This window comes from Lissotriton vulgaris, chromosome 1_1 (assembly GCF_964263255.1).
Source record: "Lissotriton vulgaris chromosome 1_1, aLisVul1.2, whole genome shotgun sequence".
Classification (NCBI taxonomy): Eukaryota; Metazoa; Chordata; class Amphibia; order Caudata; family Salamandridae; genus Lissotriton; species Lissotriton vulgaris.
Genome location: NC_141685.1, coordinates 2,119,602,299 through 2,119,624,115, shown reverse-complemented (window position 1 = coordinate 2,119,624,115; position 21,817 = coordinate 2,119,602,299). Strand labels below are relative to the sequence as shown.

Genomic DNA, 21,817 nt, shown 5'->3' with positions numbered 1-21,817 from the left:
CCGTTCATCCTGTCTATAATCTGCACTTGCTCCTTTTATCAAACTAGGTTTATCCCATAGGATCACCTCCCCAGAACCAAAATAAATCTGAGCTGTCTGTAGGCATAACTAAACGAGGATTTGCAATGCAATAGGTCTCGCATTTGAGAGTTTGAGCTATTGACATTCCCAGTAATTACTTTTTTTTGTTTGTTTTAAAAACATTAATAAAAGGCATTATTTACAATGCCAATAGCTGAAACTCTCGTAACTGCGAGACCTATTGCATTGCAAATGCTTGTTAGGGTTGGGTTTTGGGTCTCGGGGCGGGGGGGGGGGCTGGTGTCGTTTATAGGGCTCTGTATTGGTTTAAGGGCTCTATTGGTTTAAGGGCTCAGGGCGGGGGGCTGGTGTCGTTTTTAGGGCTGGTGTCGTTTTTAGGGCTGGTGTCGTTTTTAGGGCTGGTGTCGTTTTTAGGGCTGGTGTCGTTTTTAGGGCTGGGTGTTAGTTTAAGGGCTGGGTGTTAGTTTAAGGGCTGGGTGTTAGTTTAAGGGCTGGGTGTTAGTTTAAGGGCTGGGTGTTAGTTTAAGGGCTGGGTGTTAGTTTAAGGGCTGGGTGTTAGTTTAAGGGCTGGGCGTTAGTTTAAGGGCTGGGCGTTGGTTTAAGGGCTCAGGGCGGAGTGCTTTTAGGGCTAGAGGCAAGGTCTTTTTCAGGGGTGGGGGCCGGGTTTTAGGGCTTGGTGTGGGGGGCTGACTTGTAACCTTTACCAATCTTGCCTTTACACTGAAAGTTGTTGTAAAGACATCTATGGTACGGACACGGTCGTGATAAAGACCATGTTAAGGCTTGCAATATAATTGAATGCGTGGCTGCATCAACAACACAATTTTTCCCATAGATGAAGTTATTTTTTTTGCTAATAACTTTGGTGCAGTTTTACGAATCTTTACTATATTTTCCAAAAGTAATGCCCTACTTTGCCTAATTCTGCATGGAAAGTTTCGGGGAAAATTCATCAAGTGGGGGTCAAAATTTTTTTTTCCCCTTGCAATGTCTGGGGATTTTGCAATTTCTAGACACGCCTACAGGCGGAAACATTGACTGGTTTCACACCAATTTTGGCAGAATGCTATATCTTGGTCCAGAAAGAGTCCTGTTTGTAATTTGGTGTTAATCTGTAGAGTAGTTTTGTAGTTATTAAAGAAATAAAACTTATATCTAGGGACATGTATGTATGTATGTCCGACCACAAACTTGGTTGAAACGTGTCTTTCTTTGCTACCAGAATTAATATTTTGTAACTATCGTGGATCTTTTCTGTTGCTACTCTTTCCACTGTAATATATATAATGTAGTGCACACCAACAGGAGTGTCACCACATCTTGTGAATCGAGAGACTACGCATAAAATAACATAGAAATGTCCAAGCCAGCACTGGATCGCAGTAATATGCGAAGCATGTGAATCTACAGCACTACACGCTATGGTAATAAGTAGCATTTCTATTTTTAGCATGATTACTTGGGTCTTCCAAGCATCCAGTGAGTTGGAAAAGGTTAGAAACTCCTTTATTTCTGCAGGCCTTTTAAAGTGTTTTGTCTACAGTACATTGCATGTTCAGAATCAGTTCATATTTTCAAACATCTTCTTAAAGCGAAAAATGTTTTTTAAATTTTTTTTTACCAGTCGAGAGAAGCAGCGCTTAATAAAATGTGATCATTTGAGGACAAACTCTTCTCCTGCAAACTCTGATGTGGAAATTGATGGTACTGGTAGAATAACAATGGTCGCTACTCATGTTACAGAAGCGGAAGCAAAACATCGGAAACATAAGTAAGTATCGATTTGAAATGATTTTTTTTTTAAATGAACTTTATATAAGGGTTTTTAACAATCGTAGTTGATGACGGAATGAATATTCATTTGAACACCTTAGCTCCTGATGCTTCTCCCCCGTTCCCCCATCGGCTTAGGTCCCACCTCTCTTCCATCTTCCATGGGGTCTCTTAGTCACTCATTTACTTACGTCTTTCTCCCTGCCAGTTATCCTTTTGATTGGCTGACTCCTTCTCATGCTCCCGGTTAAGAGCTACTGTTTTCTTTTTGGTTGGGTGCTCCACGAGTGAATGTTCGCTCCCCTCCCCGTCTGCTCTATTTTTTTACACCCTCTTACCTGCTCCCTGTTCCCCCCCCCCTTTTTGCCCACTCCCAGTTGCTGCCCCCCCCCACCTCCCCGCCCCACGCGCCTTTCCCCTGTGGCTCCTCTTTTCTTCTGCCCGCTCTCCTGTTGCTCCTACTTGTGGATCCCTGCCTGCTCCCTGTTACCTCTGTTCTGTAGGTAGCTGGCTCTCTACATAGTACACCTAAATGAGATATACTGTGCAGAGTCCAGGCAATCCTTACAGGTTTGTCTGGGCTAAATTAATTCCAAATGCTCTTTTGTGGCGGTGTTGGCGAGCAGTTTTGGCTTATCAAAGGTTAGTGTTAAGCATTTATTTCACACAGTCTGCAAGGGAGACATACACTCAAAGAAATCTGACATCAATTTATAAAAATCACACCGATTTGTATAAATTTTGACACAAGATCATCGTAATCAAGTAAGTACCTTTCGAGTTGGTGATTTTTAAAGCGGTAAGGTTATCCTATTGGGGGAAAAAATATACTGCATTTGGCGACTTGGTACCGTCTTGCAGGACTGTTTTTCATGACTTGGTGCTTCCTTGGAACTTGCCCCATAGTTGCCTTAACAGGTCACCTTGGTCTGGTCTGGGCCATCTGGGTGCAGAGGTGCTTTTCGGCGTAGGGTGACCTGTTCAAGTCAATGGGAAACAGTACTGCATGTGGGTTCTCAGGGGCCAGTCCTGTTCAGTCTACAGGAGGCCTCGTATCTTGGGCACACAGGGACACCTTTGGTCCACTTGGGCTGGGGGGCTCGAGGGCAGTGGGGCTTTGTCCAGCGGGGTTGCACTGTGGAAGACTCTGTCCCTGCAGAAAGACCAAGTGCGACTGGGGACCAGTCTGGCTAAACCAAAGTGTGGGCTTAGTGCTCGAGGGTCTTATTACCACATTGGCATGTTGCCTGAGACTGACTGTCGAGCAGGGGTGCTTTGAGGAGTCTGGTTGCGATTGGTCAGAGGGTCACTCTGGGTCTTGGGGACCTGGTGAAAAGGGGAATACGGCAGCAGAGCCCCTCTATGCTGGCCTGGTGGATCCTGAAGTTCTTCAAGGGTTTTTTGGGAGGGTTTCCATCGTTTGGCGAAGTTGATCCCAGCGATGGTGGAAGTGCAGTCAGCCTGGCAGGGTTTTGCAACAATCTTTGAAGCATGTCTAAAGTTTTCGCTCTTTTGGGTCCCCCTCTACATCAGTTGCAGGTAATTGAATCCGATTTTCCTGTTGTCCGGAGACTCAATTTAGGGGCGTTAAGGGTAGCAGCCAATGTGCTACTTACCTCTGGGCTCGCTACACCCCCTAGATGACCACTTTCTATGGAGAGTGGGCATCAACCTGTCCGAGTTCCTAATTACATCACACACAAGATGATGGAATTCATTTGTGTTAACTTCAGCCTGCCCAACTTAGGGGTGTTAGCCTGGTGTTGCAACATGCCTCCTTTCATAGTTAATTTACCCCTTGTCCTGGTGCCAATTGGCCCTCATGGCAGCCAAATTACAGAAAAAACTCCAACGCATCCAAAACGCATCAGCCAGACTCATATTGGACATCCCTCGCCAAGATCACATTACCGGTCACCTGAAAGACCTCCACTGGCTTCCCGTCAACAAGAGAATAACATTCCGTCTCCTCACCCACGCATACAAGGCCCTCTACAAACTAGGACCCGAATGCCTCAACACACGACTGTCCTTCTACACACCCACCCGCCAACTAAGATCCTCCAATCAAGCCCTCGCCGCAGTTCCGAGCATCCATAGATCCACCATGGGAGGAAGATCCTTTTCCTACTTGGCGGCCAAGACCTGGAATTCTCTCCCCATTCACCTCTGCCTCACTCAGAACCACATTTCCTTCAGAAAGGAACTTAAAACCTGGTTATTCGATAAATAATGCACCCCCTCCCCCAAGCGCCTTGAGACCCTCTGGGTGAGTAGTGCGCTATACAAATTCCTGAACTTCAACTTGAACTCCTAGCTCTGGGGTAAACCAGGCTTGCATATCAACGGCGGTAGGCTCTTTGAAACTCCTTGCCTTAACATGCTATTTCACTAGCTATCCTGCTGGAGCAGGCATAAATCTGACCTAAGAGAGCAGAGATCTCACCCCCTGGAGGGGGAGGCGGGGTGAGGGCATAAACGAGTCTGTGGTGGCAGGCTGGACAGGAACAGCTAGCCAGCACACCAACGGATTAGTAGGGTTCATGGGATACCTCTAAGGTGCCCTCTGGGTGCACATATTAACAAGTCAATCACTGAAGTCAGTGTGTGGGTTTATAATAAGGTGTTTTAGTACCAATATGTAGCTGGGAAACTCATTTTAACCAGTAGCCTGTACGCACCTTAAGATGGTTTCCCGTCTCACTTGTAATATCCAGCATTGGACCTAGATATTAAAGGGGCATATCTGCTAATGCAGATATGTCCTCACATGTGCTATAATGTTCCCTGCCTTAGTACTCCAAGTGAAGTAGACTGCTATTTCCATCTGAATTAATCAAGTTTGAGATTATTTATTCAAAATCACATTTTTCATTCAATTTTGTTCTTTTTTCATCCTTTTTCATTATTTTTCACAACATTGCAGCAATAAAAATACATATAATATACAATTTACATAAATGTACAATACACTCATAGGCACTCCAAATTTGTCTCACTTTCAGTCACAACCACTCCACACATTCACCACAAAAAACACACAATATATTTACATTAATCGGAAACTTTTGGCATCATTCCTTTACAATGCCATATAAACTAAAATCAAAAACAATTTGATCTAATTTGTATTTTTAAGACCAAAGTTCAGACTATCTTATGGCTGGAAAATTGGTCTACGCGTTTCGAACTTTAACTGGTTTATAGAGTTCTCATCAGGACCATAAAGTCGATCTGTGGGGGAAAGGAAATAATAACCTAATTTGTCTCATTCCTCTTAACAGCCTACCTCCCCACTCTTTTTGTCAGGAGCATCTCTTACCTACTTGTGAAAAACCCAGTCGCAGGACACTACAACGGAAAACATAACCTATGTATTAGCACTTAATGCACAGAAATCAGATCAAGAACACGCTAGCATTCTCCCATTCACACTGGTGGTTTTAGCTTACATGTGGCTTGAAGAATCCAGGGCGCTGTTTGTGTATATAAGATTGATCGAGGTCTTGTGTACCTATGGTTGGATACAATCAAGGCTTAGTCCTGTATTCTATTTTGACGTCACTGGCTAAATTAGGGTACATTACAAGTGCACTTACTCCAGAATTCCTTGGTGTTAGCGTCTAATAGGTTCAACTTGGTTCAATTTGATTAATTCAGACGGAAATAGCAGTCTACTTCACTTTTTGTTTTGTGTCAATTAGTGGATGGCCATTAAGATAAAATAGCAATCATTTTGTTATTTAGTTAATTCAGGCTTTGCCTTGTTGTTGGGAGCCTAAACCCATTGGTGTTGCTGATTAGTACTCCAAGGCCTCCTAAAAAAAGGGTGACTTGCATATAGCCATACAGGAGTGTGCTAGGTCATGTTTTTAAACCTGGGTTGCACCATGTCACGCAGTCTGCAAGCAATGGCAGTCTGTGTGGAAACAGTCTGTGGGTCCCCTAGGGTCGAAAAGGCGATGCTGCAACCCTTAGAGACCCTCTTTAGTAGCCATACCCTAGGTACCTTGGGTACCATTTACTAGGGACTAAGAGGGGTGCTAAAGTCCTTGCCAGTTGTAAAGAATCGGACATCCCTTTGTCTTAAAGGAGCACTGGCACTGAGATTTTATTAGCAGGCCTTTGTGCATTCAGTGTCAAAAACCGGCATCTAGCAGCTAATAAAAAGGGGACTAAAAGTGGAGGGACAACTGCCACAAAGTCCCAGTTTCCTACAGCCATACCCCCCCCCCCCCGCTCGCCATTGCACCAACCTTCTCAAATCCTTTATTTCCCATTTCAAGATTGGACTAGGGCAACTCAGTTTACTGCGGACTGCCTGCCTAACTCCTGAGGACATTTCAGCTAGAGCAGAATGCTGTGGTTAGACTTATGATGCGCCTCCCCAAGAGAGCCCACATTTTGCCAACTTCAAAACATCTGCACTGGTTACCTATGATAAGAACATGTCTGGTTCAAAGGCTCTTATTCATATAGATTTCTATTGTAAAGGCCCTCCGTACCTTTCCAACAGATTTATCCTGGATCATCCGGTTAGGTCACTCCGGCCCTCAAAATCTTTGCTGTTAGTCATTCTTCGGTTTGGGAGGAAAAATATAGGTCTTCAACTCTTATTTTCTTTTGCCTGCTGTAAGAAAGTGCCATCTCTCTTGCATGGTATGCCCCCACTTTTTGTTGAATTGCTGATGCCCTTTGACTGAGTGTGCCCTGGGCTCCTGACAATCAGGTACCCAGGGCCTGTGTTCCTTCCCTAAAAACTGTATTGAAGCCTAAACCCAATTGGAATCTCTGGCCACATGTCAGCCCCTGGTAAATGGTACCCAGCACCCTGTGACCACAGAAGGCCCCTAAGGGCTGCATCACTTATTGTGCCACCCTTAGAGGCCCTGTGCACTGACACACACACACACACTGCCTTTGCAGGCTGAGTGTCTGGGTGCATAACAAAATCAAGAGTCGACTTGGCACACATCCCTGTGTGCCATGCCCACAACCCACTGCCCTGGCATACCTCAGTCACCCCTCTAACTGGGTGCCCTATGCCAGTGGTGAGAGTACAAGGGCATGAGCCCTGTACCCTTAAAATACCCGGTTCCATTCCTGGGCACTGTAAGCACAGTGCTGCCATTAGGAGTATATGGTTCTGGGAGGTCGTCATCACGAACTCCACAGCACCATGATGACTACACTGAAGACTGAGAAGTTTGGTATCAAACTTCTCAGCACATTAAATCCACACTGATGCCAGTGTGGGATTTAATGTAAAATGCACGACAGAGGGCAATTTAGAGTTGCCCCTTGAAACTAACCCACAACCAGCGTCCTGACTGAGAAGCTGCCTAGGCTGTCACCCAGCAGACATGTTGCTGGACCTCTGGGTAGACACATCTGCTCTTGTGGGCCTTCAACAATGCACATCCTGGGGCGAGGTGCTAGGCCTCCACCCCCAGGATGGGCAGGGAGAGCTTCAAAGGCATACCGCCTTTGTGAGCTTCTCCAGGCCACTTGCTGTACTCCGCAACTGGCCCCCACCGGTTCTGACCCCCACTCTGGCAGGAAGACCAGCTGGAAAACCTAAGTGAGGAAAGGGGGTATGCCAGCCTCTGCTAACTCCACCACTCAGGTGGGGGAGGCGAGGTGAAGCACAACTCCGGGCTCTCGCCATCTTGAGGATGGGGAGCCCTACCCAATGAGACAGGCTCCTTCCTTCCTCCCTCCCACTAGAGTGGCAAGATAGCGGGTGTATTCACCCCAGGGAAGTGACCCATTGGTCCCTGACTTTCCCCTACCTGTAATGCCCCTAAATTTAGTATTTAGTGTCACCCTTAACCTTCCTTCCTCAGATCCCGAAACTACAAGAAGGACCTGCCGTGCAGCTGCTAACTGACTTGGCCCCCCAACCCTACTGGCCTGTCGACCCTCAAACCTGCTCCTGCTAAACCCTGGTGTCTGCTGTGGTCAGCAACCTCAAAAACCTGACTGCTTTGCTCATCCAAAGACTAGGACTCCCACGAGCAGTGGTTCTGCTCAAACCGCAACAACCCCTGGTGCCGGCCAGGAACCGCAAATCCAGCGCACACTGCACCCGCCGAGCCCGGCCTGCGCCTGAGTGAAAAAAGACAACGAGAGCGTCCCCCCGGCGACTGACCACGAATCCAGCACCCAAGACCCTCCTTGACGCTCCTGACGATGCCTGCAGCATCACAACCAGGGACCCCTCCAACCGCGACCAGCAGAGGGTAAGATTTCCCGACACCAAAAGACACCCCTGCACCCGGTGCCCCACGCCCCCCTTGTGCCCAACTCCTGGGTGTCTACCTAACATACAGCTTCCCAACTTGCCTCTCGAAGTGGTGGTCGCACCTGAAGTATCTCCGTTCCCGAGCTTGCAGCCTTTGTTCGTCTCACAGCTTTCCCATTGAAATACATTGGGCGCCTGACAGCCTTCTGTAAGTGATCAGGAGCTCAGTTCCCACAGCAGAGTGGCTTGCTTTCTAGCATTTCAAAATCAAGGGAGGGAAAAAGAATTGTAGTTCATTCAGCTTCCTTAGGCTAGAGCAAAAAATAAAGTTGGGGGGACTTTAATTTTTAGATAATTTATCTTAATTCATAATTACTGGGATTACATCGAGGGATCGGGTCCGAGCGGCATACCTTTTGCGGCGTTGCCTTTTCAAGCGACTTGTTCTGACTCCGGTTCTCGTGTGACCGGAGTCAGAACAAGTAAAGTGGTTACTGCGCCACTTTGTCCTTTAAGAGCCAGTTAATACTCTTGAGCACCTTGGTCCTGACGAAAGCCTCTAGAGATGTCAGCATAATATACAAAGGAAAAGACCCAATGATGCTGCTGCGACACTAAATAGCGGAGAATCAAGATATACCGCTTGATACTAGTGTTCGCATATGAGGTTTTTTTTACTATCATGACCCCCCACACATTATCATAGACCCTTGGGACACAGGACAAGTGGTTCATTCCCCCAACTTGATTTTTTGCTCTTGCCTGCTAGCAGCCACCAACCGAAGGCCCCCTACTCGCCATAGGCTAACATCTGAAAGAAGCAGGTTAGTATTAGATTCCTTACCTTAGAATATCCCCAGGGGTCAGACTGGATCCGGAAACATTTGCGTAGCAGTGCCCCTGCGCGTTGGTAGGTGTCATCTGCGGCTCTGCGTCCGTCGTCGGCGTAGTTTGATGGCGTAGTTTCCGCCGGGATGACGTCGCCAGAGTACTTGGACGCCACCTTCGCGCGCTAATGTCAGTTCTTTTTTTTTTTCCACGCCAGCTAAGCGCAGATCCGGAGAAGTAGTACCCTTTTAGTCATTTTTTTGACTAAAACGTTGATCTTTTTGATCTGTTTTTCGAGTCGATTGACTCGGACGGTGCCGTTAGGGATGCCCGGGTTCAAATCCTGCTCCAAGTGCAGCTGATTGATGTCGGTTACCGACCCTCTTCGCCGGTGTCTTCAGTGTCTAGGCCTCTACCACGACGACCGAACCTGCTCTGACTGCCGGGCCCTGACGTCTAAGGCTAGGCGGGAGCGGTCCCGCAAGCAACTTGAGCTCCGGCAGTCGGCCCGCGCCGTTCGATGTCCCGGTCCCACAGGAGGTCGAGGGACAGGTCGCGGGGTCGGAGCCCTCGTATCTTCGAGAGTCTGCATCGGTCTTCAGGATCAAGATCCTCAGGTAAGAGGCATGAGAGATCGGAAAGGCGTCATTTATTTATTTATTTACTGACACTTATAGAGCGCGAACAATTACCCTTGGGTGTCTCGGCGCTAGACTGCAGAATGTCATTCCTTAGAGGTGAGGTATACGGTGGGTGTACTGTATTATTGGTTGAATAACCACGTCTTACAGTTTTTTCTAAACTGTAAGAGTGATGGACTGGCTTTGACGTGGTATGGTAGGGTATTCCAGATTTTGGGGGCCGCAACTAGGAAGCGGCGGTCACCCCATGTGACTGTTCTGCTCCGTGGGACCACTAATTGATTAAGTGATGAAGATCGTAGCTTTCTGGCTGGACTGTAAGGTATTAGATGATCTTTAAGGAAACGAGGCCCCTGATCCTGCATTACCTTATAGACTGTACACATTGCTTTAAACTTTATCCTGTTTTGGATAGACAACCAGTGGTAGGTCCTCGGAGTATCTGAGATGGGTGCGAATTTTGGTTTTTTGGACAGCAGGCGTGCGGCCGCATACTGTACCGTCTGCAACTTTTTGTGACTCTGGCTTGTGCATTCAGGAAGAGTCCGTTGCAGTAATCTAGTGAACTTGAAACCAATGACGTGACCAGGGTCTTAGCGGCCGTGTCAGGCAGAAAAGGCAAGATTTTCCTTATCATTCTGAGTTTAAAATGGGCCGTGGACGCTACCTTATTGGCATGAGCCATAAAGTTGAGCTGGTTGTCAAAGGTAACTACTAGATTTCTCACCTTGGGGGTAGGACAAGGTGGGGTGCCAAATGCTGATGGCCACCAAGTAGTCGGCCAGGATGGCGAGAGATTGCCAAAAATGACAACCTCAGTTTTCTCGGAATTGAGCTTCAGGCAGTTTCCTGCCATCCACTCACCGATAGCTGTCATGCCTCTTTGGAACCGTTCTGCCACGTCCTGTCCGTCACCCTTTATGGCCAACACCAACTGTGTGTCATCTGCGTATGAGGTTAGGCTCATCCCATGTGCTTTGATGACACTAGCAAGGTCCGACACATAGATGTTAAATAGTGTCGGACTAAGGGATGAGCCTTGAGGAACCCCACACGGCAACGACAAGTTGGCAGATTGGAATGGTCCAAGAGTGACCGCCTGAGTTTTATTAGCCAAGAAGGAGGCAAGCAGGTTTCTCGCAGTGGACTGGATACCCATTTTTTCGACACGGTCGACCAAGGTCTTATGGTCAACCGTGTCGAATGCTGCCGAGAGGTCTAGGAGTACCAGCAAGGCCGTCCCTCCTTGGTCCCGGATGAGTCTAATATCATCCGCTGCTTTGATGAGAGCAGTTTCGGTTCCATGGTATTTACGGAACCCAAACTGGGTATCATCAGGCAGCTTGTTTCTCTCTATATGTTCCGACAACTGCTGGTTCATGGTTTTCTCTGTCACTTTGGCTAAAAAAGGGAGACTTGCTATAGGCCGGTAGTTTTTCAGATCTTTCCTGTCAAGATTTGGTTTTTTAAGCAAAGGCTTAATCAACGTGTTTTTTAAGGAGTCTGGATAAGTCCCAGAGCTCAATATTATGTTGCAGACGTGAGTGATAATGGGAATAATTGTGTCTGAAACCGTGGCTAACACCGATGTGGGGCAAGGGTCCAAGGCGGAGCCTGATTTGGTGGACCTCAGTATGGTTTTTGTTTGATCTGTCGTTAAAGGTTTGAAAGTAGTCATGGTATCACTCAGGACTGTCTGCGAGGGGGGGGCAGCATTAGTATTAGGTTCCAAGGTGAAAGCTTGGTATATATTATTCACCTTCGTGAAGAAGAACTCCGACAGGGCATCACATAGTGATTGTGATGGGGGGGGTTTAAGTCTGGTGTGTTGCCTGATAGGGTTTTAGCTATATTATACAGCTGTTTGCTGGAATTTTTAGCTTGTTCTATGTGCAGAGAGAAGAAGTGCTTCTTTGCTGCCGTGATCATAATTTTATAGGTGGTTAGAGCTTCTTTATATTTATTCTTACTTTCACTGTCATAAGTACGTCGCCAGTACCTTTCCCTGTTTCTCGTTAGTTGTTTCTGTATTTTTAGCTCTTCTGTGTACCACTGAGCAGTCGGCGTACTTCTGTTTCTTGAGTGGGTGCCAGTTGAGACATGGCGTCACTCAGCCATTCATGAAATTGGGAAGTAGAAATACAGGGATCGTTAGATAGTTCAGGTTTAGTGTTATTTAAAAGTATATTTAGGTTGTTGTAATTTATGTCCTTCCACTCCTTGAAAGTGCTTGGCTTGGGGTGGGAAGTCTTCTTCCTGAACGGATCTTTGATGGTCAGCCTACTGAAAAAGGCCGAGTGGTCGGTCCATGTCATGGGAAGGATTTCGGTCACCTGTAGGTCTTCCACGTTCGTAAACATGCCATCTAGCGCATGTCCTGCCTGATGGGTTGGTGCCGTGACCAATTGTTTAAGACCTATAGTTTCTAAGTCTGATGTAAGGGTGATAGTATCTTTATCATTATTTTGTTCAAGATAAAAATTAAAATCTCCCATTACAGTAATGGACTCATCTGTGGCTATTGATTCTATTAAGGTGCTTAAGTTCGTTAGGAACGCTGCTCTAGCCCCAGGAGGTCGATAGAGGAGCACTCCCTTGAAGCTAAGAGAAGGTGTGAATTTTATATTAAAATGTAGAGCTTCGCATGACATGGCAGGGATAGGGGATGTGCGGACCTCAAATTGGTCTCTCACTATGATAGCCAGGCCACCGCCTCTGTTTCTCTCTCTGTCCTGCCTATAAACATTATAGCCAGGTGGAACTGCCGTGACCAAGTCGGGTGCAGATGCCTCGTCCATCCACGTTTCCGTAATATACAGGGCATCTAATTTGTAGTCGATGATGAGGTCCGCTATCTCTTGGCAGTGTTTGCCCAGAGAACGCGCATTGATTAGGGCCATGGTGATGTGCCTCTCCTTAACCTGCTTAGAGACCTGAGTGTGGGTGATGCAGTTGTTAAAGGGGACGATGGTATCACAATGAATGCACTTTACATTGGCGCCCGTGGGAGTTAGTGTCAGATCAAATTTAGTACAGCGGGAGGTATGAGTTGGGCGAAGCCTCAGCAGAGTACTCCGTTTGTACAGGATGGGCCGAGCAGGGGTCGTGGCCCTGGGCCCGGTCCCGGCGCGGACGGGCGCAGACGGGCTCGCCGCCGGCGCGCCCGCTGCGCGGACGGGTGGGCCTGCTGCTTTTATCCATTAGAGAGCAAGGTGGGAGGAGGGTGGGAGGAGCGATCACCTGGGCAGGCAGCCTTGCCCTACCCAAGATGGCGGCCAAAGTGGCTGTGCTCGATCTGAGCGCCTAAAGACAGCAGCGCTAAGAGGGGAGATACAAAAAGGTCTTGGGCGAAGCAGTCTCGCTCCAAGAAGGGTACTAAACAATTTAAAATTGGAATTTTAAATTCCGACCCACCCCGACACTCAAGTGACGCAGCCGGGGGTTCGGGTGACACAACCCACGCAGCTCCGACAGAGTCGCGGGCGTCGCAACCTGCCCCATACCTTCCGGTGCCTGGGCATGATGCGACGCCAGAGGAGATCGAGCGGTACCTCATGGCCATGAGGTCTCTCCCTCCACCGGGTTCTGTGGTGCCTTCGTGCCCAGCGGCCCTGGCTGGGGGGGCCTAGAGGGTCGGGTGCTTCGGCCCGCCGCCGCCGGGTTCTTTGGCCCCGGCGGCGACTTCAGTCCTGGCGCCGCAGGCCCTTACTGGGTCCGGTTCCGGGTCGTCGCCGCCGGTCGACCTCACCAGTGCCGCCCACTAGGGTGTCGCCCCCGGCGACGCCGTCCCCGATCCTGCCCTCTATTCGGTTCCGGCACCAGAGCGGCGCCTCTCTCGACGTTGTATGGAGACTTTTACTTCCACGAACTGGCCTCATTCTTTGAACCTGCATACCAGGAGATGGGTGACTAGGGGGTTTGGGAGGGGTCTGAGGACCCTCTGACGTGGGAGTGTCTGTCTCAGCAGGACTGGACAGGTGACCTTGGGACTGCCAGTGGACTGGACACCTCGCCAGACACTGGTTTTGTCTCCCCTCCCGCCGTGGCTACGGAGGAGGGGGCTGCCTACAGTGTGGTGCTGACGTGGGCGGCCTAGGCCTTGGGCCTGGAACTCCCCGTTGCGGCTGTGGGGGACTAACCTCCTCACTGAGGTCCTTAAACCGCAGTCAAGCTCGGCTGAGCCTCTGCTGCCGTTTAATGAGGCCTTGTCAGACGTTCTTTTGAGCACGTGGTCCAAGCCCGCTACAGGTCAGCTGTAGATAGGAACGTGGCCAGTCGCTTCAGCCCGGCTCCGGGCAACCCTTGCTTCCTGTCCATCCACCCCACCCCCGAAAGCCTGGTCATCCAGGCCTCCCAACTCCCTGAACGCATTCCCGACCGCCCCGCACGATCGGGAATCCAAGAGGTACAAGCAATACGGTAAGAAAGTATTCTCCCTGAGTTTGGGACTGCGGTCAGTCAACACCTCGTGCCTCTTGGGCCGCTACACCCACTCTCTGTGGGACACGGTCGCGGACGTGCTGCCACAAAGTCCGGTGGAGGTCCAGACTAAACTCAAACAAATCCTTGCGGAGGGTCGAGATGCAGCACGGTTTTCTATCCGGTGTGGGCTGGATACCACAGACTCACTGGGCAGAGCGATGGCAATGACTGTGGCGATTCGTCGTCACGCCTGGTTGAGGTCCACCAACTTTTCGTCCGATGTCCAGAACACTCTTATGGACATGCCGTTCGATGGCCGTCGCCTTTTTGGCGACAAGGCAGACCATGCTCTTGAGTGCTTTAAGGACTCTAGGGCTACGGCCAAGTCCTTGGGCCTCTCGGCCCCGCGCCAGCAAACGGGTGTCTTTCGCTCCTTTCGTGGCCAAGGAAGGGGCGCTCCTACATGTGCTGCCAGCCACGCACCGCAGACTAACATCCAACGCGGTGGCAGCCGTGGAAACCGCCGTGGCAGCGGTCGGGGACAACGGGGAGGCCAGTCCACACCTTCACCCGCCTCTAAAACCTCATAGTCAGTGCTTTCAGGCCCATGTGACGCCAGTGGGGGGCATGGTTCGCCATCACCACTTCCACTGGCGCACTGTCACTTCGGACAGGTGGGTGTTGCAAATCGTTGGAAGGGGCTACTCCCTCCCCTTCGAGACGACCCCTCCAGCCATGCCACCGGGTGTCGGACCATTTGCAACTTCTGCAAGAGGAAGTTACGGCCCTCTTGGCCAAGGGGCCAATCGAGCGCTTTCCTGGGCCGGAAGTAGGATGTGGATGTTACTCCCACTACTTTCTGGTACCCAAGAAGGGCAAAGGGGGCCTATGCCCTATCTTGGACCTGCAGAACGTCAACGGCTTCCTCCGGAAGGAGAAGTTCAAGATGCTGACTTTGGCTCAAGTCCTAGCTGCCCTGGACCCGGAAGACTGGCTGGTAGCGTTGGACTTGCAGGACGCCTATTTCCACATCCCCGTCCTGCCGGCCCACCGGCGTTACCTGCGGTTCACGGTAGGCCAAGAGCACTTTCAGTTTACCGTGCTCCCCTTCGGCCTTACCAGCGCCCCATGGGTGTTCACGAAGGTGATGGCGGTGGTCGCAGCACATCTGCGCAGGTTAGGGGTGTCAGTTTTCCCCTACCTAGACGACTGGTTGTTGAAGGCGGGCTCGACCCAGACAGTCGTCCGCCACCTCCAGACTACGGCCGACCTCCTGCATTTGTTGGGGTTCTCCATCAATGTGCCGAAGTCACACCTGTGTTCCTCTCAGAAGCGCCTCTTCATCGGAGCGGTTCTCGACTCGGCGCAGTTTCGGGTTTACCCTCCCGAACAGCGGGTTCGGGATATACAGGCTCTGATTCCCATCTTTCAGCCGTTATCCCGAGTCTCGGTCAGGTTGACGCTGCGGCTTTTGGGGCTGATGGCCTCCTGCATCCTTCTGGTGCATCCCGCCAGGTGGCGGATGCGGGCTCTGCAGTGGGACCTGAAGTTTCATGGGCCCACCATCAGGGCAACCTGTCCGATCATGTCTTGATCTCTGAGGGCACTGCGAGACAACTGCAGTGGTGGCTCACGACCTTCGACTGGGTCAGTGGCAGATCCCTCTCCCTACACCACCCGGAGCACGTAGTTATGACGGACGCGTCCCTCCAGGGCTGGGGAGGCCACATGGGAGAGGCGGAGATCAAAGGCCTCTGGTCTCCGGCGGAGTCCCGGCTCCATATCAACCTTTTGGAGCTGCGGGCGATTCGTCTAGCACTGAAGGCATTCCTCCCCTCTGTCTGGGGGGAGTGTAGTGCAGGTGTTCACAGACAACACCTCCGCCATGTGGTACTGCAACAAACAGGGCGGGGTGGGGTCGTGGACCCTATGCCAGGGGGCTCTGCGCCTCTGGCAGTGGCTGGAACATCAGGGCATGACCCTGGTGGTTCAACACCTGGCAGGCTCTCTGAATGCCAGGGCGGACGAACTCAGCCGCCGGTGCATGATGGATCACGAATGGCGTCTGAACTCGGACGTGGCGCAAGACCTCTTTCAGCAATGGGGAGAGCCTTGGTTAGATCTATTCGCCACAGAAGAGAACGCGCAATGTCATCAGTTCTGCGCGTTGGAATTTCCAAGGCGGCACTCGCTCAGAGACGCTTTTCGTCGCGAGTGGAGTTGCGGTCTATTGTACGCCTTTCCGCCTATAACACTTCTGCCCAGAGTGCTGAAGATCAGCCAACCAGGGACAGTCATGCCCCCTCCCACTAGAGGGTGGCCTAAAACGGGGTGTACCCACCCCAGGGAAGGGACCAATTGGTCCCAACCTTTTTACCTACCTGTGAAGCTAGGATAAATTCTCTATTCTGGTCGTTGGTCTGTGCGCTGTTGTACTCTTAACTGACCTGTTTTTACATCCACTCAAGCTCCAGCTCCATCCAGACCTGTGCTCAACATCAAGTGCAGTTACTGCATTCCAACCTCAAATTGTGCAGTCTGTTTTAGTAGCTGCAAAAAACCTGAATTCAATGTGTTGACATCCTAAGAGATCAGTTGGGTATCATCTGTGGCTAAAACACTTAATTTACTGTTCTAGCCAGAGAATTCAGCCCTTAACATGCAATGTACAGAACTCCAGAGGTTATCTTTTACAGGTGCAGATGTTCGTGCTAGCCCTAATAAAAGTACACTTGGAGGTAACCGCTACATACCTACAAAACTGACAGATGCTCGATCTTCAAAATTCCTGTTAGTCTTCATGAAAAGTCTGTGGTAAACGTGGTAAACCCTCCTAGCCTGCGCCCTGTTATTTCTGGGACCTTAACGTTGTATGGGGGCACTCTTCAAACCACTTGTTTCCACTGCACCCCGCTCTTTGAAGGTAATTTTTTTACTTGGGGCTCTCTCCAGAGTTAAATGAACATATGGCTTTGTTATACTGAGATGATTCAGAAAAGGGGGTGGTGATGAACAGTGCCTGAACCAAGCAGACCACTCTTACCCAGTCCAAAGATCAGGGCTTGATCCATCACCGTTTTTTAGCTCACTGCACCATTCCAGCTCAGAACTTGGCTATATGCAAATTAGTCTGACCCTGGCCCAGTGCATCATGGGAACAGGGCAGACCAAACTACCAAGCCAATTCTTATACCGGGAAGGAAACAAGCTTCCGGGGACCGGTTTCTGGCATTTCAGCCATCTTCGGCCCGGCTTGCTTGAATCCTGATGGCGCAATGAGCAAGGGACTCACATCTGAGTATACCCTTCCACGCTTATGGTGGACAAAAATGATTCAGAAAAGGGGGTGGTGAAGAATTGGCTTGGTAGTTTAGTCTGCCCTGTTCCCATGATGCACTGGGCCAGGGACAGACTGATTTGCATATAGCCAGGTTTTGAGCTGGGATGGTGCAGTGAGATAAATAACGGTGATGGATCAAGCCCTGATCTTTAGACTGAGTAAGAGTGGTCTGCTTAATTCAGACACTCTGTTCATCACCACCCCCTTTTCTGAATAGTTTGTTATACTGAGAACTGTCTGTTTCTGCAGGTACACTAAGATAAGACTGTGCTAGTCTTGCACGTTATTTGGCAACATTTGCATCCATATTTCAAGTCAGCAACTCTAGATTTACCTTTTTCCTACTTACACAATCGTTTGCAAAAAAATACACACATCAGATGTCTAAATGGTCATCCTATATAATGAGGACTGTATTTTGCTGTTCATTAGGAAAACCAAAATACTCTGTTGCTTTTACACAGCTAGATCAACAAGCAACATTGAACCCTTCTCAAAGCAATGGTTGACGAGGTAGATTGTTAAATACGTTCATCTGTTATGCCATACCCAAATGTTCCCAGAGCTCATTCCACTCGCATGGAAGGAGGCACAGTGCATTTCTTTGATAATTTCCCACTCTCAATATTTGTAAAGCTGCTGCCAAGGCTTAAATTCACACTATTACTGAGCATTATTTTGTGCACGTTCATGCCCACCAAGGAACAAACTGAGCATACTGTTAATACATTGTTCCAAATGTGTTCTGTCTCTGCTCACTAGCCACCTCTTTGTTATTCAGTCTTTGCACAGCATATGTTCGACCACTACGCCCTCCTGCTTACGAAAATTTTTACTTTAGCAATCTGTTGGCAGCATGTGGAGCTGTAGATTTAAATGTGCACTTGTTTTCAAATGAATAAATTATTTTGCTGAATATCTCAAAAGTGACTGTCTTTTCCACTTGTCTTCAAGATAATCACTAAAATGTAGAGGGTGATGAGTGTTTCACTTGAGCAAGGGAGACCTGCCCTAAAAAAAAAAGGCAATTGCTAGCACCCTCCATTTTCGAAACCCCCACAAGTGTAGAAGTAATTGAACCAGTCACTTATTCTCGTGCAGTTTAACAATCAAGCCATGTTTTCTTTTGTAGGATCCTCCTAATGAAGGATGAATCTGTGCTTAAGCACCTCTTGCAGCAGGAAGCAAAGAAAAAAGAATCTGTACGACTAGCTGAAACAAAGATGTCAAAACTATCTGAACAGATGCAGGCTACCGAAAAGATTCTCGCTGCAAATAGGATTTTTTTGAAAAAGCTACAAGAGCAAGTAAGTCTTAAATAAGTTTGAACTTGAGTGCATAGCCTAGAAAACAGCAAAAAATGTAAAATATGACAAACCTAAAGAATAAAAAGCAGTGTAAGCATTGTAGGATGCTCGCTCTCTGTATAGGGTACCAAAACGAGGAGCACTGTGTGTAGTTCAGGTATTTATTATTAGTGTAAAAAGGCTTTAATAATCTGTTAGATCTGGAGGTCTCTAGTTGGCAGAGTTAGGTACCACTGTTCAAATAGGGACCCTTGCTTCTAGTCGGGGTAAGAAGGATCACTCTTTAGATACCCCCTGCTCACCCCTTGGTAGCTTGGCACGAGCAGTGAGGCTTATCAAAGGCAATGTGTAAAGTATTTGTACCAACACTCACAGTAACACAGTAAAAACACCACAAACGCCCAAAATCAAACATACACAGTTCAAGAATATGTTTAAAAGAGTTCTTAAGGTTGCGTTAAAATAATCCACAGTTGTCACGTTTTAGCCAACAGTACCTTTAGATGCGACAAAAGTTCCAAGTGAAAGCTGCAGTGTTGAAAAGCAAGCAATGCGTCACTTATGAGAATCTGGGGAGGCGATGCGACAACCCCGCTGGACGCAGCGGGTGTGTTGCGATGACTCCGGTCTGTATGGGGAGGGATGCGATACCTTGCGTGGATTACTGTGCACAGGTTTAGGTGGAACGGGCTCACAAAGGTACGATCGACTATCTTCGGTACGGTGACTATCTCAAGTGCGGCGCCACGTCTATCTTCTCCTCTCGTGGCCCCTCGATGCCATGTCTCTGCAACGACTCTCGCAGCGACGTGATTTAGTCCGCAAACAGGCGGTGTGACAATCTCACCCAGTGACGACCGGCTCCGCGACGATGTTTGCAGCAATGGTACTTTTCCAGCACCGGAGCGATGCGTTCCACAAGCGAAGGATGTGTTGGTTCTTGCAGCGTGTTGGAAGGGGTGACCTCAGGCGTCAAGATTGCTCTCCTAACCACCCGAGACCCTCCTCTCCCACAATTCCTGCCGAGTCTTATCGAGGGAGGGGTCTCCACCGGGGAGGACTGATCGTACACACTGTCGGCACACCACACTTACAAACGGACACCACACCCTGGATCTTTATCCAGTATGAACTTTATCAAAGGTAAAAAGTAGCAATATTCAGCGATCGAGGGATCGTGAAAGTCTCGTAACACAAGGGAACGGGGAAGCGGGACAGTCTCAAGGGCCGGCCAGTACGTAGCGTACCCTGCGCACAGTTCTCAATCCTCTAACTGGGGGGTACGGAGGCTGCCGATGGTACTTGCTGTCCTACTCGCTTCGGTTCGAGGTACTTGTGATGGTAGAGTCGATGGTCCAGCCGGACCAGAGGGCTCCTCAAGCCGCAACGAGGTCAGCAGGGCTCGATCCGGAGTGCACTGCAGTGCTCGTAGTTCAGGAGGAGCCGCGTCAGCAGGGCTCAGGATGGTAGCACGAGTCTCTTGTTCTCAAGAGCGGGCCGCGACGAGGTCAGCAGGGCTCCGATGGTTCAAGTCTTTCTCTTCGAGAGGGAGCCGCAACAGCGTCAGCAGGGCTCGGTGGTTCAGTTCCGTAGCTTCGAGGAAGAGCCGCGACAGTGTCAGCAGGGCTCGGTGGGTCAGTCGGTTTTCCTCAAGGTCAGCCGCGATCAGATCAGCAGGGCTTTCTTGTCCTGGATACCAATGCCGGCAGGATGTGAGGCAGGCTGTCTTAAGTTCACGGGCCCCTTGATGTCCGGACCCTCATAGGCAGGGGCCGGTGTTCCGAAGGCCAGGCGGCCGATTGTCTGGGCGGCTGGTTCTTTGATGCTTTGGACCGTGCGTCCAGGGATTCCCAGACGCCCATCAAGGTTTGGAGCCAGCTCGCTAGAAGGCCAAAGGTGTGATCGAAACCAGCCCCCAGGGATAGTTCAGAGGTGTGAGGGGAACCAGTTTCTCGGGAGGAGGCCGGAGGTGTGATTGGGCCGGACGCACACGCCTGTCTGCAGCCAGGGTCGGCCAAGAGCTGCGGAAAGGGAAGAAGGCGGCCGGCCGGTGTGGCCAGACATGGAGTCTGATGGTCACGTGCACGGGTGCAGGCACGCGGTCTGGAGATCGGCTCAGGTCCGGTGTAGAGGGGTCGTGTACAGTTCTGGGCGGGCTGGGGTCGGGTCCACTAGTAGTTCTTGGGTTGCGGGGATCAGAGAGGACAACGCCACGAGGCCGGGTCCAACACAGCGGCAACAGTCGCCGCGACTTTCTTTGCGACAGCGGGAATTTCCTCGCACTGACTGAGATGCGCTCCGCACCGGAGCGATGCGTGAAACTTTGCAGAAAGTCTTTAGTATCATGAATTCCAGCTTCCCAAGCACAGGTACAACCTCCAGAGGCACCACAACTGGTCCAAGTACTCTGGGAAGAACAGAACTCTCTTAGAGTTCAGGGAAGCTGGGGTGAAGTCCTTTTGCTCCTGGGACTTAACAGGGAGCCAGCCTTTTCTCAGGCCCTTGGAGATTCCTTCAAGCAAGGGGGCAGAGCACAAAGCAGAGTCCTTCCCCTCTCCTTGGTTGCAAAGCAACTGCAGGTCAGTCCACAAGCAGACAGCAGGTCAGTCTTCCTTGTTCAGTCTTCCAGCTTTCTCCTTGGCAGAGCTTCCTTCTTGATTCCAGGATGATCTAATATTCTGTAGTCTGAGGTCCTCTACTTATACCCCTAAAAGTCTTTGTTCCCTTTTTGCCGGAGGGCTCTGAGCCCGGTCTTAACCAGTTCTGGGTGTTCCTTAAGCACTTTGTTTTCCTGGCCTCTCCTTTCCTTTCAGCGAGAGGGGCAGGGTCGTCAGCCGCCCAGCATGAGGTGGAGCCAGCATTGTGGAAGCAGCACAGCCCTCTTTAGGCCCAAGTGCTTCCCCCTTCCATCATTGTAGATGCAGATGGACACCCAGCCCCTGCCACTCACAAACCAGACAGTCAATTCACAAATAGGCCAAGGTACACAGAATGGTCAGACAAGAGAACAGCAACTTTCTAAAAGTGCTGTTCTCAAACACCGGATTTAACAAGCATTTACAATGCAATGGTCTCGGCATTATTGAAGGTAGAGCTATTGGCATTGCTCATGACATTTTTTTTAATTTTTTTAAATATTAAATAAATTACATTGTCATCTACTTTGCCAATAGCTTAATCGTTAAATAAATGGCATTGTCATTTACAATTCTAATTGGTT

General features: G+C 49.6%; 1 protein-coding gene across 3 annotated transcripts in view; it reads left to right on the top strand.

Annotated features, from left to right (window-relative positions):
- The window catches only part of ZFC3H1 (zinc finger C3H1-type containing), an 833,014-nt gene that overhangs the window by 199,210 nt on the left and 611,987 nt on the right, over positions 1-21,817 (top strand). For all 3 annotated transcript variants that reach the window (XM_086921759.1, XM_086921741.1, XM_086921749.1), the window contains exons 12-13: positions 1,667-1,813; positions 18,423-18,597. In XM_086921759.1, the coding sequence (XP_086777885.1) occupies positions 1,667-1,813; positions 18,423-18,597 (322 nt within the window). The remainder of the gene's footprint in view (positions 1-1,666; positions 1,814-18,422; positions 18,598-21,817) is intronic.